This window comes from Aptenodytes patagonicus, chromosome 14 (assembly GCF_965638725.1).
Source record: "Aptenodytes patagonicus chromosome 14, bAptPat1.pri.cur, whole genome shotgun sequence".
NCBI lineage: Eukaryota > Metazoa > Chordata > Aves > Sphenisciformes > Spheniscidae > Aptenodytes > Aptenodytes patagonicus.
In genome coordinates, this window is record NC_134962.1 from 16,440,463 (window position 1) to 16,455,950 (window position 15,488).

Here is a 15,488-nt window from a genome sequence, read left to right on the forward strand (position 1 = left end):
AGATATCAGTATTGGAAGCAATTTGTTCTTGGAGTAAATTACAATTCAAATATCTCGATTACTGGGGGTTTTTTATATGGATTACTGAAATTCAACTGTACCTCTTAAAACAATATATATATAACAAGTAACAGTCCAAACTCAGTATTAGAAACTTTAAGTGATTGTACACTTCACCTCTAAAAAATTTCATTTCAGCAACTGGCAATGCCCCAACACATAAAGATTACAGTCAGCAGAAAAACATTATTCGAGGACTCATTTCAACAGGTATTGTATTAAAACATGTTAGTAGTGGGCATGAAAAGTTGAGTTGATTAAATTTATTGTCATGTGTCATTCTTGATCCTTTGACGTCTTGCTAATGTTATTTTAAGTGAGACTTAACAAAAAAATACTAGTTTAATAGTTAGGATACATTCATACTTATATATTAAAAGATCATGCTAAAATGTGAAGTTCTGGCTCTAAAGACTGATTCATCTGACAGAGAAGGTGAATTTTATTTTTTATTTTTCCTCAGAGTTCTTTAAAATCTGAGTTAATTTTGAGGGGAGCGCTGTGGCAGAACAGCTGCCCATTCTCAGGAAGTTTTCATGTTGTGCTTATGTTTGTTGGCACATTTTTCCTAACAGTGTGTTATATAAGCATGGGCTATGTACCAAAATACATTAAGTTGATCTTAGTCTGGGTGTTATGTGTCTTTAAATAAGTAATGAAATGGTTAAAAAACCCCCAAAATTATTAATTCTATTTAGATTATTAGTAGCAAAATTCTTGTTAATGCCTATAGACCTAAACCATGGTTAAAAATTGTTCCTATACAATATTTTCAAGTGCTTTTGAATTTTACTTTTACTTTTTGAATGTTCATTGTGGCATTAAATCACTCCCATTGCTTGTTAAATTGAAGCCAAAAGCAGCTCTTCATCAGTCTAATAAGATACATAGAAACAGGCTTGGAAGTGCACGGAACAATTCCTCTTGGCAGATAGTCCTCTTGGCCACTTCTGTATTTTTCTGACTTAAAAGTAACTTAAGAAAACGCAGACCTTGTTGAAGAAGATAGGAACTTTTAGCTTCCTCTGTACCTAGCTGAATTTTTTTAATCTTCCTATATGTCTTCAGGCTTCATTTCTTGTAGGAACTATCACAGATGTGTCAAGTCAAGAAATTTGAACAAAAAGAATAGTATGTTTTGAGACAAATCTATTCTTAAATAAGGATTAATGCTTTCTTGTTCAAATTACTGTAAACTGGCTTAGCAGAGGCAACAAAGAGTGCAGTTGGCTAGTCTTTTCTTTTGGAACAGTGATGTCTTCAAATAAAAGGGGTTAGAAGGGACAAAATAAATCCTGTAACTGAAAGTTAGCTCCAGCCTTATTTCTGAAATTGCACTTGGTCCTTTTACAGTAACTGTAGAGGTAATAAAATTATACTGTACTGGAAAGAATCAAGAGATAGATTATGTAATTATGTACAAATCAGCAAACCTAGGTTTCCTTAGTAAAACAGCATGCCTTATCAATAATTTAGATGACATAATTGCAAAGACCTGAGTTAATTTTCTATACTTGTTAGTCATTCATCATTTTCAGATATCTCTGTTGGGGTTATAAAATTTTTTGTGATGATTACTACAGACATCTAGGAGAGAATTTAAGATGCAAATCTTGACCCAAATTCTGTGCCTCTCATTGCAAACAAAAACTTCAGGTTCTTGGACACACACAAGTGTTACGTGAAATTTCTTTATGTAAACCTCCGACAATTGACCAAATCAGCATAATTACAAATTTGGTCATTGTATTAAAACCAGCACTAGTAAAGTTCCTTAACATCTACTTCTTCCTAACTTTTAAAAAACAAACCAGCTAGATTTTTATTATCCTCTTTAGGAGATGAAGCAGTAAAATGAAAAAATATATAATGTATGTTTATTATTGTTTTGTTTCTAATTTATTTCTTTGAGTCCTTGATCATGTCTCTTCATTACTTGTAACTGGGATACCATTCAGTATGGTATTCAACAAATATCAAATTTACTCACTGTGGGCCCATTAACTATTTGCTGGATTTCTGTCATATACTTATAGACAGGCTGCTCACCTAAGTATCCCGAGTCTTTAATTTCAGAGTGACTATTTCTTTTTCTTTTACATCTTTTACTTTTTAATCTATGGAAATAGGTTTGCACTAACGCTTCAGATTCCATGAACATTCCATAAGCAGGTACTTCACATAGTTCATTTTATGGTCTGAATTACTAAATGCTACATTGCTTGATAGCAAATAGTAATAAGTCTAGCCAGTGCTTATAGCTGTTTTCTTAAAAAGAATTGATTGTTTTTCTTTTACTAAGATAATGAGCTTCAGCCCTCAGGATCTACGGAGACGTTTATGGGTTATTTTTCCTGGTGAAGAAGGCTTAGATTATGGAGGTGTTGCAAGGTAAACTAAACTGAAATGGCAATCTCTTTCTGCAAGTTGTTGGTGTGAAAACTTCCCCAAAGTAGATACTTAAACTGCAGTGCTTTCAAAATATTAGTGAAGTTTATTCCTTATCTTTCCTTGGAATATCTGAGGAAGACAGTTCCTTAAGATGTATGCATGTCTTAAAACTGTATAAAATTATTTTCAATTCGCATTAGGAATTACTTTCATCATCTCAGTGATTAAAGAGATTGCACAGTTTACTGAACTACAGTAAGCCTTTAGCACAACCGTTAATACCAAAGTAGAGGTTTATTGAAAAAGTGAATAGAAATCTACTTTCAAGTCAAAAGTCTTTACTGGAATGTAACAGAGAAGTGCATGTATTAATTAGCATTCCCTAAAACCCTAAAGTTTAAATCAGTGGTAGACTTTTAATCTGCTCATTTAGATAAGGGTGTTGTTTTATACAAACCACTGACAGTTGTGTATCATTGTAACTTTGCATATTAATTTGTAATTTGTGTTAGTTTCAATTTGGTTTCAGTTTGGTCTAGCATACTTTCTGGTAAAGAAGTCAGATTGACTACCTATGTGCCAACAAGTTCTGAAGTCAACATGAGTTAGCTAAAGTAATTTCTAATTTAATTTATTTTGAAATGTGTTTTTATTGTTTGTGTGATTTCAGGGAATGGTTCTTTCTGTTGTCACATGAAGTTTTGAACCCAATGTATTGCCTGTTTGAATATGCAGGGAAAGATAACTACTGCTTACAGATAAACCCAGCCTCTTATATTAATCCAGACCATCTGAAATACTTCCGATTTATTGGAAGATTCATTGCCATGGTAAGTTCAAAAGTAGAAGGAGGTTCTCTCGTGTAATTTTCCTATAAATAAATATTATGCCATCAGATGGATAATTAAACAATTCATTTTTGAGTTGAAACTATTATCAGGTGTTTGGATAGAACTACTGTTGGTATAAGTTAATTCAGCATATTAGCAGTTACTATATTTTTTGGCTGTCAAATTTCATTGGTACAAAGTACAGAATGTTGTCATATTAAGTATTCAATCATCCTTTGCATTATTTTGTCTGTTTTCATGTTCTTCAGGCTTTGTTCCATGGGAAATTCATTGACACTGGTTTCTCTCTGCCGTTCTATAAACGTATCCTAAACAAGCCAGTAGGACTCAAGGATTTAGAATCTGTTGACCCAGAGTTTTACAACTCTCTCATCTGGGTAAAGTGAGTTTGACTTGATCTTGTTCTTGAAGTAGCAATACAATGTTTTTGATTTTCACTTATGCCAGGAAGTAGGTGTAAATTTATTACTAAAAACCCCACTGGAAAGTATAATATATCAATTGCACAGCAGTACTGGAATTTTTACCTTAATTTTAGATACACAAATAATAATTTGATAATGCAGAAGCCTTTCTGGTTCATTGAATATTCCGCACAGCATCTTGCATTCCAGTTTTGCTGTTTTTTAATAAATCTAGCTAGACATTATACAGATGTGGCAGTCTTGAACACTGTTACAAATAAAATGGCTTGAGTAAATTCCACTGAAACTTTTCAGATAACTGATTAAAAGAAATCAATGTTTCTCTCTCTAGTACCTGGTTTAGTTAGAAAACATAAAAAGTTTAGTGCTACAATAACATGAATTTAACAAATGTAGTTTATTATTTACTACCACATAATTCTTCTGTTAGTCATACCTCAAATTTGACTTAAAGGTTAATATTGAAGGTTTAATGCTTTAAAGAAGTTAATGCTCATGTATTTTTCTAGCTGTCCTTGATTTTTTGCTCCAAGCTGAATGATTCAAGACCATTCCTACATATCGCCTTCCATGTATGCATTGTTAGTCCTCTGTCTATTCTACATTCACGCTCTTTTTGAGTCCTCCTTCTCCACTCCTTTGCAGATTCCTCTCCAGAGAGCAGCAAGTAAAAAGGATCTGGAGTTTGTAGACCATAATTATTTTGGAATTATGTGTTTAAAATATTTTAAGAAATAATTTTAAAAACCCCTTAGATGTAAAGCATTGTAATTCTGTACTTATTTTATAATAGCAGGGCTCCAGGATGTTGTAGTCCATGGTTGATGTGCACCATTTGTTTCAGTAACACAGGCGATTTTCCTTTCCCAGCAGTTTAAAAAAAAAAAAAATTGTTCCTCACCAAAAAAGCAAATTCCACAACTTTCAGGAAGCTTTCAGTAGTTTTGAATTTCTTGGCACTTCTATCAGGTGGCCATTTTTCTCATTCCCACAATTTTGAAAATTTCACACAATCATTGAGTTTGGAAGGGGACCTCTAGAGGTCATCTAGTCAAACCTCTCTGCTCAAACTGAGCTAGAGCATGAGTATCTTTCATTTTAAAAGGAAGGGGTGATTTTATTTCATCATCCATCTATCTGAAGCCTTCCCTCCTCATCTGAGATTTCATGCAATAGCATGTATTTTGGAAAGATCAAGTTCAGGAGCACTGTTGCATCACGGTGCTAGATAAACCACAGTGATGTTTTCAAGACTGACATTTCTGTGTTATGGTTCAGGACAAATATCTTGATTTTGCACTTTATTTTGGGGGAAAATTGTCATCAAAACTTCTGCATATGCAGGTGATTCTTCACTTTACAGAATCACATATCAACATATAAATTACAGTGTTGTACCTGTTAGTCTCCTGGCTATTAACGCCTATAAAGAGAACAGAGTTTATTTGAGCAACGTTTGTTGGCTACAGATTCTTCCTATGTTGAAATTTCCAAGAGAATTCCTCTTCAGCAGGAGTATTTGTACTTTGTTAACTTAGGAGCTTGGGACATTTTAGTATATGCTTGCAAGATAGTCCCATAAATTTACTGGAGTTGAAGATAATTCATTAAGCATGCAGTCATTCTTAATTGCTTCTTACCTGCTATTAGCTGACCAAGTGACAGCTACATTTTAACAGTCCTTACGTTACCTGTTAGAAGAAGCAATCATGCAGTGAAATATGCGAAAATGTCATTACTTGAAAAGTTTTGGTAGTCCATAGACATTCCGCAGATCATAGTCAGCAGGTAGTTTGTCAGCCTTGTGATTGGTAAATTTAAGGGTACTACTGATCAAAAATTTCTGATCAGGAGTACAATTCATGTATGCACATTGGTAAAATGAGTCAGTACTTCTTGCAAAACCATAATTATTGTGTAAGGAACATTTTCCTTATCTTGATTATTTAGCTCCAAACCTTTTTTCCTTAAGGTTCTTCATACCCATCTCCTCTACTGAGTACAAGGTCTTGACACAGTTATTTAAAATTATATTTTTTCCTTACAGAGAGAATGATATTGAAGAGTGTGGCTTGGAAATGTTTTTCTCAGTTGATAAAGAAATTCTAGGTGAAATCAAAAGCCATGATTTGAAGCCAAATGGTAGCAACATTCTGGTCACAGAAGAAAACAAAGAAGAATACATTAGGTGAGAATAAATGAAGATTTTAAAATGCTCTTATCTCTGTCATTTTCTTTCTTTAGTTCTAGTAAGAAAAGATTGCCAAACTGTGTAATCTGAATCCTTGTTGAAATTGTGTCTCTGAGTAATTGCTGATATTGGCAACAAGTGGCAATTGTTTGGATATCATATTTGAAAGAAGAATATTGATAGAAATCAGTTTTTAAAATCCACTTTTCCCAAAGATTACAGTTAGTAGAAGGTCCACTTTTTCCCTAGAGATATTTAAGTTTAGCAGAACATCATGACAACAAATGTGAATGTCAGGTATTTCATGAAATGGTTGCATGTGTTTATTATTGGAATTATATTGCTTTATAGCCTGCTGATATTCTACCCAGCCATTTATGTTTGGGGTTTTTTTTAAACATAAGAACATTTTTGGATGCTTTTGTGATGATTCTTATTTTTCAAAGATACTTGGGATTGCTACTAGCTTTATCTGAACTGGTCTTATGGTATAATTAGATCTTGGCATTTGTAACAGGACAGTGTTATGAATGATATCATAAGTTTTATTGCCATAAATGAAGGATTATGTTTGCAGTACCAGAATGTCTTAAAGCAATAGGTTAAGAGGGAAGAAGCCTAAGAGCGATTAAAGAATAAAAATGTGAACAGTGACCTGCTTCGTCCTGAAATATCCCCTTCTTCCTCAATGTGCAGCAGTACATAAGCTCTGCTCTAGGGTGTGAACTTCAACATACAAGCTTGGAGGATGTGCTTGCAAAAAAAAAAGTCACACATTGCAGGCACAAAATAAACTGAAGCACAGTAGAATTTTCCTCTCTTTCTTACAATGTGTTCTGTGAAGGCTTCTTTCACAGAAAGGGGTGAGGGAGAAGGGAATGGATTTTGTTTTCATTGCATGAGTAATCTGAAGACGTTTCAGTGATTCACAGAAAAGGTAGTATTTGCAGAAGAAACATACTGGCATTTTGCAGTTTTGCAAAGTGTTAATATTGGGGTTGAAAATAGGGAGGATCTGCAGAAAACCATTCTCTTCTAGTTTCTAGGAACCCAGGGAGAGCTCGGATTCCAGCTTCACTCATATTCTCTTGTCTTACTCCAAGTCCTGCTTTAAGTCCCCAAAGTTTCTAGGATTGAAATCAGAAAATAGCCATCTCTCCTTCAGACTCCAGTTCTCCTGACAGGTTAGGCTTGAATTCAGCATAATGTCTGCTTCTCCCTGGGTTCAGGTTCTTCGGGTCTCCTGCCTGCTTTTCACCCTTTTATTAATGGAGAGTGGAGTTTCTGCCACAGAGCAAAGTTTCATGATTAACAGAAACAAATAAGGAACTTTCCAAATGGACATAGTCGTTTCTTGGTAAGCTAGCAGTCCTACTTATCTTCACCAGTACAACTTGACCTAGTTTTTACCTTTTCATGGATAATGACTGAGATTTCTGGGGAGAATATTAGACAAATATAGCTCTGTATTTTTTTCTTTCTTCAAATACCTAGGGACTGCTGTGCTCTCATTAATATAATCAGTGAATAGATGCTGCCTCCTCTTTGAGTCTAAAATACTTTCCCGTAGCAGGATGTTGGAAACATAGGGTTTGAACTTAAAGAAAAAACAAAATCATTTGCACAGAGTAAAGGTTACTAATAAAATGATACAGTGCTCTATCCCCAGAACTTTCCAGATTTTCCATGGTTTTTTTTAACTTAGCTTACAGTTCATCTCAAAATAGGCTAACAAAGATGTGGACTTGGGTTAGCACAGGCCATTTAAATTATCTTTCTGTATCTTCTTTTACAGGCTAGTAGCAGAATGGAGACTTTCCCGAGGAGTTGAGGAGCAGACACAGGCTTTCTTTGAAGGCTTCAATGAAATTCTACCACAACAGTATCTGCAGTATTTTGATGCCAAGGAACTGGAGGTAAAGCATTGTTTGGCTATTGCTAGATCCAGGTTGTTACACATAAAATACTTAAACTCCAGTTATTATGTCTGAAGAGCAGAACTCACTAAGGTTGATAACTCTGTTTTATAAGGAGTATGAGGGAAACTTTATGGAGTAGTATTTGATCAGTGTGTTTCCCTTCGCTTTCCTCTTGGCAACCTACTTACGTGTTTCTAAAGGTTAAGATTCTGCCAGTAGAAATTTCTTATCAAATTGCTTTTTGTAATCCTCAGCAATTTGATTTGCCTGCGTTCAAAGAATTCTTTTCATTCAATGAAAAAATTTATCTCCCTTGACAGAAAGGGAGATAAAACCAGATATGTAATGGATGATCACATATAAACTGGACCAGGTTCTAGATGGTTTTGATCTCTCAAAATTACACTTTCTGAAGCATCTGTTCAATTTAAAAAGATAAAAACAAAACATCCTGTTCCTAGCAGAGAATTGTATGGCTGGCAATGATAAACTGTTCCTGGCTTGAATGTCTAAATGCAAGCAATTACTCAATTTTTCATGACACAGATGCTTTCTATTTTGTGGCCTCTCCCAATACACTTCATGAGCAGTCGTCGTTCTTTGTTGTAAAAGTTTTGGATGAAGTTTAAAATTAAAAACTAGCATACTGTAATTGCAGATGCTTCTAAGTATGGATGCAGTTGATGTTCTATTTTGCTATGTGGGAAGTCATAGAAGAAAAGTCATAACTTGTACTCGCATGTTTATTTCCCTTTTTCTCCCCTAAAGGTGCTTCTATGTGGAATGCAAGAAATTGATTTGAATGACTGGCAGAGGCATGCCATCTACCGGCACTACACCAGGACCAGCAGACAGATAGTATGGTTCTGGCAGGTTTGTAGACTTTGTTTTATTCTCAGACCAACAGAAGTTACAGAGCACAGCTACAGCTTAGTAAACAATAGTCAATTATTGAACAGATCTGTAGTGTGTAAATATAAATTGTTACTGCTGATCCAGCTATTCGTAACAGTCATGTAATTTGTTAATCTATGGATGATGATGATGTGAAAATCTGAATATCAAATCTATACCTAAATGTTTATTTCAATTACTATTTTTCAGTTTGTGAAAGAAATAGATAATGAGAAGAGAATGAGACTCTTGCAGTTTGTTACTGGAACATGCAGATTACCAGTGGGAGGATTTGCTGACCTCATGGGTATGCATTAATAATGTGTTAGATAATTTTTTTAAAAGAACGAAGTTATATGTTTATGGACATTTTTAATGAATTTTATATTGAATGCTATTTTGTAACTCCTGCATATACTTGAGCTATGATGGAAAAAGAGATGGAGGGAGTGTTTACACCTGTTGTATTGAGTTTAAAAATCACTTCAAATTTATGCATTTCACCACGTGCATACTTTGATCTAGACAGAGTTGTATAGTGAAAGACAGATGTCTTTTTTCTGTGTGAGTAGTGGTAATCTTGTCTTATGTTTAAGCCTTTCATACTTCCGTTGTAACGTATTACCTACTGATACAAAGGTAGCTAGACCTATGCCTTGTTTATTTGAATTTGTTACAGGGAGCAACGGACCCCAAAAATTTTGTATTGAAAAAGTTGGAAAGGAGAACTGGTTACCTAGAAGTCATACCTGGTGAGTATGTAACCAATCAGAATATTACTGTTGTTCTGTTTCTGCTGACAATGATCTACTTGGAGATTTTAGTAAATGGGTAATATACTTAAATGGTTGAGACTGTGTGAAAGCAAACACCAAGTTATACCAATAAACCTTGTTGTTGAATAATAGCTGAACTTCTGTAAAACTTGTGGCATGGAGTAGATTCCATTGTAAATTCCATGGATTTGTGTATTACTGAAAATTTGAAGTAATAAACAGTACTGTCTAAAGAGGTTGGGATTGATCTTTTGTTATCGCTACACTCCATCTTGATAGTGAAGTAACCACATTCACACTCCCTCTTCCCTACAGAAAAGGTAACTTCTACTCAGTTCCTCAGGTGTATTAGTGCTTAGTAAAAACACACAAATTTAAAATTTCAAATGCGAATGATGACTCTAGTTAACCAACTAGGAAAAGTTAGTGAAATTTCTTACCAAGTACACTGCATTTCTAGAAAATTGTCACTGTTCAAGCACTTGAACTCGTAACTTTTTCTCTCAGAAATATATAAATTTATGTCGGTAGTCAGCTTTTCACAGGGTATAAATCCAGGTATCCATCTACAAAGCAAAAAACTTAATTACCCATATTCATAATGGATTTTTTGTGATGGTTTAATTATTTTTCAGTACTTAAGTTTTTTCTTTATTTTCAGTTTCAATCGCTTAGACCTTCCACCCTATAAGAATTATGAGCAGTTGAAGGAAAAGCTGCTGTTTGCAATTGAAGAAACAGAAGGATTTGGGCAAGAATAGCTAAAATTTGCACCTTGAAGAATGTGAACTCAACACGATGTATGTTCTTCACTTCTGCTTGTTGCACACTTCATTGTAAAGTAGACTTGACTTGGATTTATTTAACAATACTAATGTGTAAGTAAATGGATGTTATCCTGAGGTTTTATCCACGTTAACTCTGGATTTCTACTGAGCACTTTCAGAAATCAAATGAGCAATCAGATATGGCTACAAATTAATTATGACCTAAGTAGAGGTTTAATACAGCTTTGGGCTCTGCTTTGTTTTACCATTCATTAATTAGAATGTGTCCTTAATGACTGACAGATTTTTAACGGTAGTTTTGTCTTTCCTTTTTAGTAGCATTTTTTGCTACTGATGCACTGGGAAGTTCATTGGTAGCTGCAATGCTGCAGCATCATCATAAGCCTCTTTACAGCAGTGTTATTAGAGCCAGCTTGTAACCATCCTCTGCGTACCGTGAGCAAATTCATTGCTTAAGCTCTTTTCTAATTCAAGTGTGGCCAGACTGTTTTTTCCCCGCCTGGAGTCTGCTCACATGCCAGCTGGACTCAAGCTGCTGTTAAGGGGATGTCAAACTGTGGCACAAATCCAGGGCATAGCTTTGCTTTGTTTTTTCCCCAATCTTGCTGATTTCAGCAAAATAGACACCTGCCCAAAGTTGTTGGAACATTTCTGCGTGCCCTCAGAAGAATTCTGATCTTTTTCTGTGTAACACATTTAACTTTTAAATCAATGTTAACACTGTGGTACTTCACTTGTTTTGCAAAAGACAAGACCACCTGGGATTGCACTGATTCCATTTAGATTCCTGTTTGCAGACTGATGTTTCTTGTCAAAAGTGTTAATGGACATTATTCTCAGTGTTATTCTTACATGTTGCAGTCAGTTTGCTCTGAAGACTTTATTGGGTTCTCAGGAAGAAGAACAAAACAACTGGATTCAGAAAATGATAATACTTATCATTTTTGCTAATGAACTGATACACGATACTGGCTAAGGCTAAGAGGATTAGAAAGTTCAGACACGGATTACAGATTTTTGAAAAGCTGGAGCATCAGTAAATAGTTCTACAAAAATTGAAACTAAAGTTTTTTGGGGAGGTTTCTAAGCTAATTCGCCCTAAGCTGCTTATAGCTAGTAACTTTTGTAGTGAGTTCCTATTGGATTAATAACATCTTTTACTTTCTTTTAGAATCTGATAATATTCAATTCTCTTCTGGTTTACAATAACATTTTGCATTTTACTGCTCCTTTGGACTGAATGCACTTTTTGGGTATGGTCAGCTCTTTCCCTATCTGAAGGGAGGAAAGCAAACCTCAATGAGATGAGCTGTTAGCCATAGTAAGAGACGACACATGAAATAGCATGTAGCACATATTAAAGCATAACCGCAGCTCAAAGCGTTGGGACAGGAGCTGTTTTTAAGAGGCTTCTAGATATTGGAGCTGAAACAGGACAGTGGGAAACTAAAACTGAACCTCCAGTGTTGAAAAGAATATTTCTTTCCTGCTGTCCCTTCTGTCTAAACTATATGAGGGAAAAACTGATTCAGGCCTAAGAAGAACTACGACGCTACAGTTTTTAACTGACTTCAAGAGTTTTTCAGGTCATACAAAGTGATACATGCTTATTGGAAGGCAGAATGATTAGACTTTAGAGTGAATAGCTCTTTTGTCATGCATATTCTAAGGCAGGCATGGAAAAGAGTTTCTGATGATATAGAAATGACCCTCTTTTACAGTTTTATTGATGGGGAGAACTAACCTGACTTCATGGTTTTACCAGGAGGAAAATCTGCCAACTTCAAAACATTTGATGGATATATTACAATATACAGCTCATGAGGAGGAAAAAAGCCTTATAAATACTTTCTGTTTATATTAATTCTTACGATGAAATGTAGTTATCTAACATATTTACAAGAGAGATTAAATTAAGCAAGATAATGCAAGATTAAGCTATGAAAAATAGTCTGTGTTCTGCATAATGCTTTATGATTCATGTAGGGAACCTAGAAATACTGTTAATGTATAAATATCACCCAGAAGGCTTTCAGCCCTATATTTTTAAAATAAAGAATAGTTATAATTGAAATAGCCTTAGCCCTAGTTCTATAGGGTATGGCTGTTTAATATTTTTATGGTTGAAATGTTTAGTTCAGGAAAAAGGTAAATGCTTGTATATATTTTTGCAGTCTGGGATTCCACTTATTCCATTTTTCTTTCTTTAATTTAAATGGCATGTTTATATGTCTTTTCTGCTGTATTAGGATGGGGGAAAGGGGGCTGGATATCCCAAGCACCAGATATGATTTTAAAATACTGCAAATAAAGAATTCATGGGGGGGGGGGGGGGAATCTGTGAAACATTGGATTTGGCCAAAATATAAAATATTTAAAGCAACTTTACTGTGTTAAATTGGCAATATTTCTGAAGTCAGAGGTTAAGATTACTTAGGCATTTTACTCTGTCAGCATTGTGAATGCTAACAAATTTGTTAAATTTTTACAGCATGTTGTGTAGAAATAAAAAGGAATTAATATAAGCCACTGGTGCACCTTTCTGTTCTTTATGGGGAATGTGGTGCAATCAACATGTGGATGAGCCCGCAGCATCTGGTATCCCAGATAATGAGTTGTTATGAATTGGACTTACAAGTAAGATTTTCAGCAGAGATTAATGAATTTGTCTCCCACTACTTCAGCTGATTTCGCAGGCTGAGCTGCATAAATTCATAGTATGTCACAAATGTATATTCATATGCAACTGTCAATTGATCCTAATTTTCAAGTATTAAAATAACATTTATTTAGAATTTTGCCTTATGAGAATGACATGAGAATATTAAATGCTGAGCCGCTGATCTAAGAATTAACAAAGCCTTATTGTTCTGGGTAGCTCAGGAGATGTTAATATACTAATGAAATGCACAGTAAATGCGTCATGTCTTCATCTGATCTAGTATGGAAGTTGTCTGGTTTTTTTTAATCCAGTTGCTTGTGTTTAAAAAATAAAAAAGCTTTTTTATGATTCTGAGAAAAGTAAAACAAAAAAAAAATGCTTGTTTAATTTTTTTTTGTTTGCATTTTTATTACATGCTGCACTGGATTTGTAATCTCAACTCTCTCTGTTACATTGGTATCTCCAGCCCCCTTTTTGTGGTGTCTTTTAATTTTCTTCAAGAATCACTGTGTGTATGTGCTCTAGTGAACTCGTATATAAACTGGGATCAGCAGCACTGGATTGTAAAATACTGTACTGAAATTCATTGTTGAAATTTCCTTGCATTGTAATTTCAAATACTCAGGTAACTGTAACAGTATCTCAGTAAGTCAAATACTTTTATAAAACTACTTAAAGAGCTGGTAGTCTCGTCGTTATTCCTTCTGTGTTATGAAGCATCCGTGTGCAAATAAATTGTCTGCCTGCTCTTTTGGGGGTGAGGGGTTAGGCTGGCTGAAGCTGTCCTTCTAGCAAAGTTCTTTCGGAACGGTTCTTTCCTGAGACCTCTCCTGCCATTGTTGACCGCATTGGAAATTCATTAGGAGATTTCAGACACAGCTGCCTCTGTGACTGGTTAGAAACTGCAGATAAAACAATTACTGAATTTTTAGTGCTCGTGGTCCTGGGGATGCTGCCCCAAGGAGACAGCGAGGCTGCTGGTCTGTTAGCGATGGTACTCTTGAGGGAGATGGTCTGGAGAAAGGTTCCGCAGGAGCCACAGCTTTAACATTTTCTTGTACCGCTACTGCAGTGATAACAAAAATGAGGTATGACTGTGCAAGTCTGTGTTTTCTTTTCTGTTTAGGAATGACAGGGTGACGGGAAGGAGGGGAAAAAAGCTCAAAGGAGACTGACCAGCCTTGTAGTTACCCTGATCCTCCTCCTTGAAGGGAGAAGTGGTATTTACATTCTTCCTGTCATCAGGAACCTCTCCTGATCGCCATGACCTTTCAAAGATAATTGAGATCAGCTTTGCAATGACATTGGCCAGCTCCCTCAGCACTCATGGGTACATCCCATCAGGTCTCATGAACTTGTTTATGTCCAGTTTGTTGAAATGTTCCCTAAGCTGATCCTCCTCCACTGAGGGTAATCTTCCTTGCTGCAGACCTTCCCACTGGGGTTTCGCTCTGCTTACTTTCCCAGATGTTCACACAGGCTCGGTTAATACAATTTTGTTAGTAAAACTAGCAGCAAATCCCAAGTATGCTTTTCTATGCCACGTAAATAGATGCAATAATAATTGCCTTTTTTCTGCAGCGGGGGAGGTTAGTTTTGAGTTGCTTCCTCCATGCTTTGGATGAAATCACTTAAAAGTGTGCTAGTAAGTTGTGTAAACCCAAAATTTGACACTGCTTTGGGTAGTTTTAAGTTAGTACAGCTATGAGGGTATTTCACATATATCTGAAGTTTTAAAAAAAAAAAAAGGGGCAAAAACCCCAAAATGGAATCATAATGCAATGCATGATGAATGTATGGTAGGATAAACGTACAACTCAGTTGCACCATTGCATTAGTTCCTTGCTGTTTTCTTCTGTGATGATGTTGCTACTGTCAGTACCAGCCCGGGGTGGGGGTTTTGATGGTTTTGTACATGGCAAGACGGGAGTGCTTGTTTAGTTTAAACAAAGCCTTGTTTGGTTTAGGTCTCTGATGGCAGCTGTGGGCTGCTTACCTAGTGACCAAATCTTACCATCACTGGTGGGACTAGAGGTTGAATCGATCTATGGGAAAATAACTTTCTGTAGCCAAGCTTTAAAACTTATTGCTGGACTGATAAGAGAGGTTAGGATTTAAATTAATTAGGTTGCAGAGCTGTTAATATCCTCCAAAAGAGAAGAAAGCCGTATCTCTTGGATCCTAAAGAAGGATTTGTTCCTGATCTCTGAAGATGCCTGATCCCACGTCCACTCCCAACCTATCAACTCCACAGCAGTGCACAAATGGCAGGCTTCGTTGGAGAAATCTTGTGTTTTCTCTGAGCAGAAAGTAGTCCCTGCCAGATTTGAAGGACTGGCGAGCTAATCTGCGATGTCAAATCCTGGTTTTCAGAGTGTCTTGGGAAAAAAAAAAGGAAACATGACCTAATGAAGTATTTTTCTACTTTTTACCCAACAACTATCTGCTTTCAGTAACTGTTGTGAGGAGCTGAGTGTTACCAGAATGCGAGTTTTCTGCTTGCCGTGTCGCAATGCTGAAAGAAGCAACAT

General features: G+C 35.6%; 1 protein-coding gene across 4 annotated transcripts in view; it reads left to right on the forward strand.

Annotated features, from left to right (window-relative positions):
• ITCH (itchy E3 ubiquitin protein ligase) overlaps positions 1-13,640 on the forward strand; it is a 63,695-nt gene extending 50,055 nt beyond the window's left edge. For all 4 annotated transcript variants that reach the window (XM_076352492.1, XM_076352491.1, XM_076352490.1 and 1 more), the window contains 10 exons: positions 199-270; positions 2,363-2,451; positions 3,122-3,281; positions 3,551-3,684; positions 5,775-5,915; positions 7,714-7,834; positions 8,606-8,710; positions 8,942-9,038; positions 9,411-9,483; positions 10,169-13,640. In XM_076352492.1, the coding sequence (XP_076208607.1) occupies positions 199-270; positions 2,363-2,451; positions 3,122-3,281; positions 3,551-3,684; positions 5,775-5,915; positions 7,714-7,834; positions 8,606-8,710; positions 8,942-9,038; positions 9,411-9,483; positions 10,169-10,268 (1,092 nt within the window). In that variant the 3' untranslated portion in view covers positions 10,269-13,640. The remainder of the gene's footprint in view (positions 1-198; positions 271-2,362; positions 2,452-3,121; positions 3,282-3,550; positions 3,685-5,774; positions 5,916-7,713; positions 7,835-8,605; positions 8,711-8,941; positions 9,039-9,410; positions 9,484-10,168) is intronic.
• Positions 13,641-15,488: the final 1,848 nt, after the last annotated feature.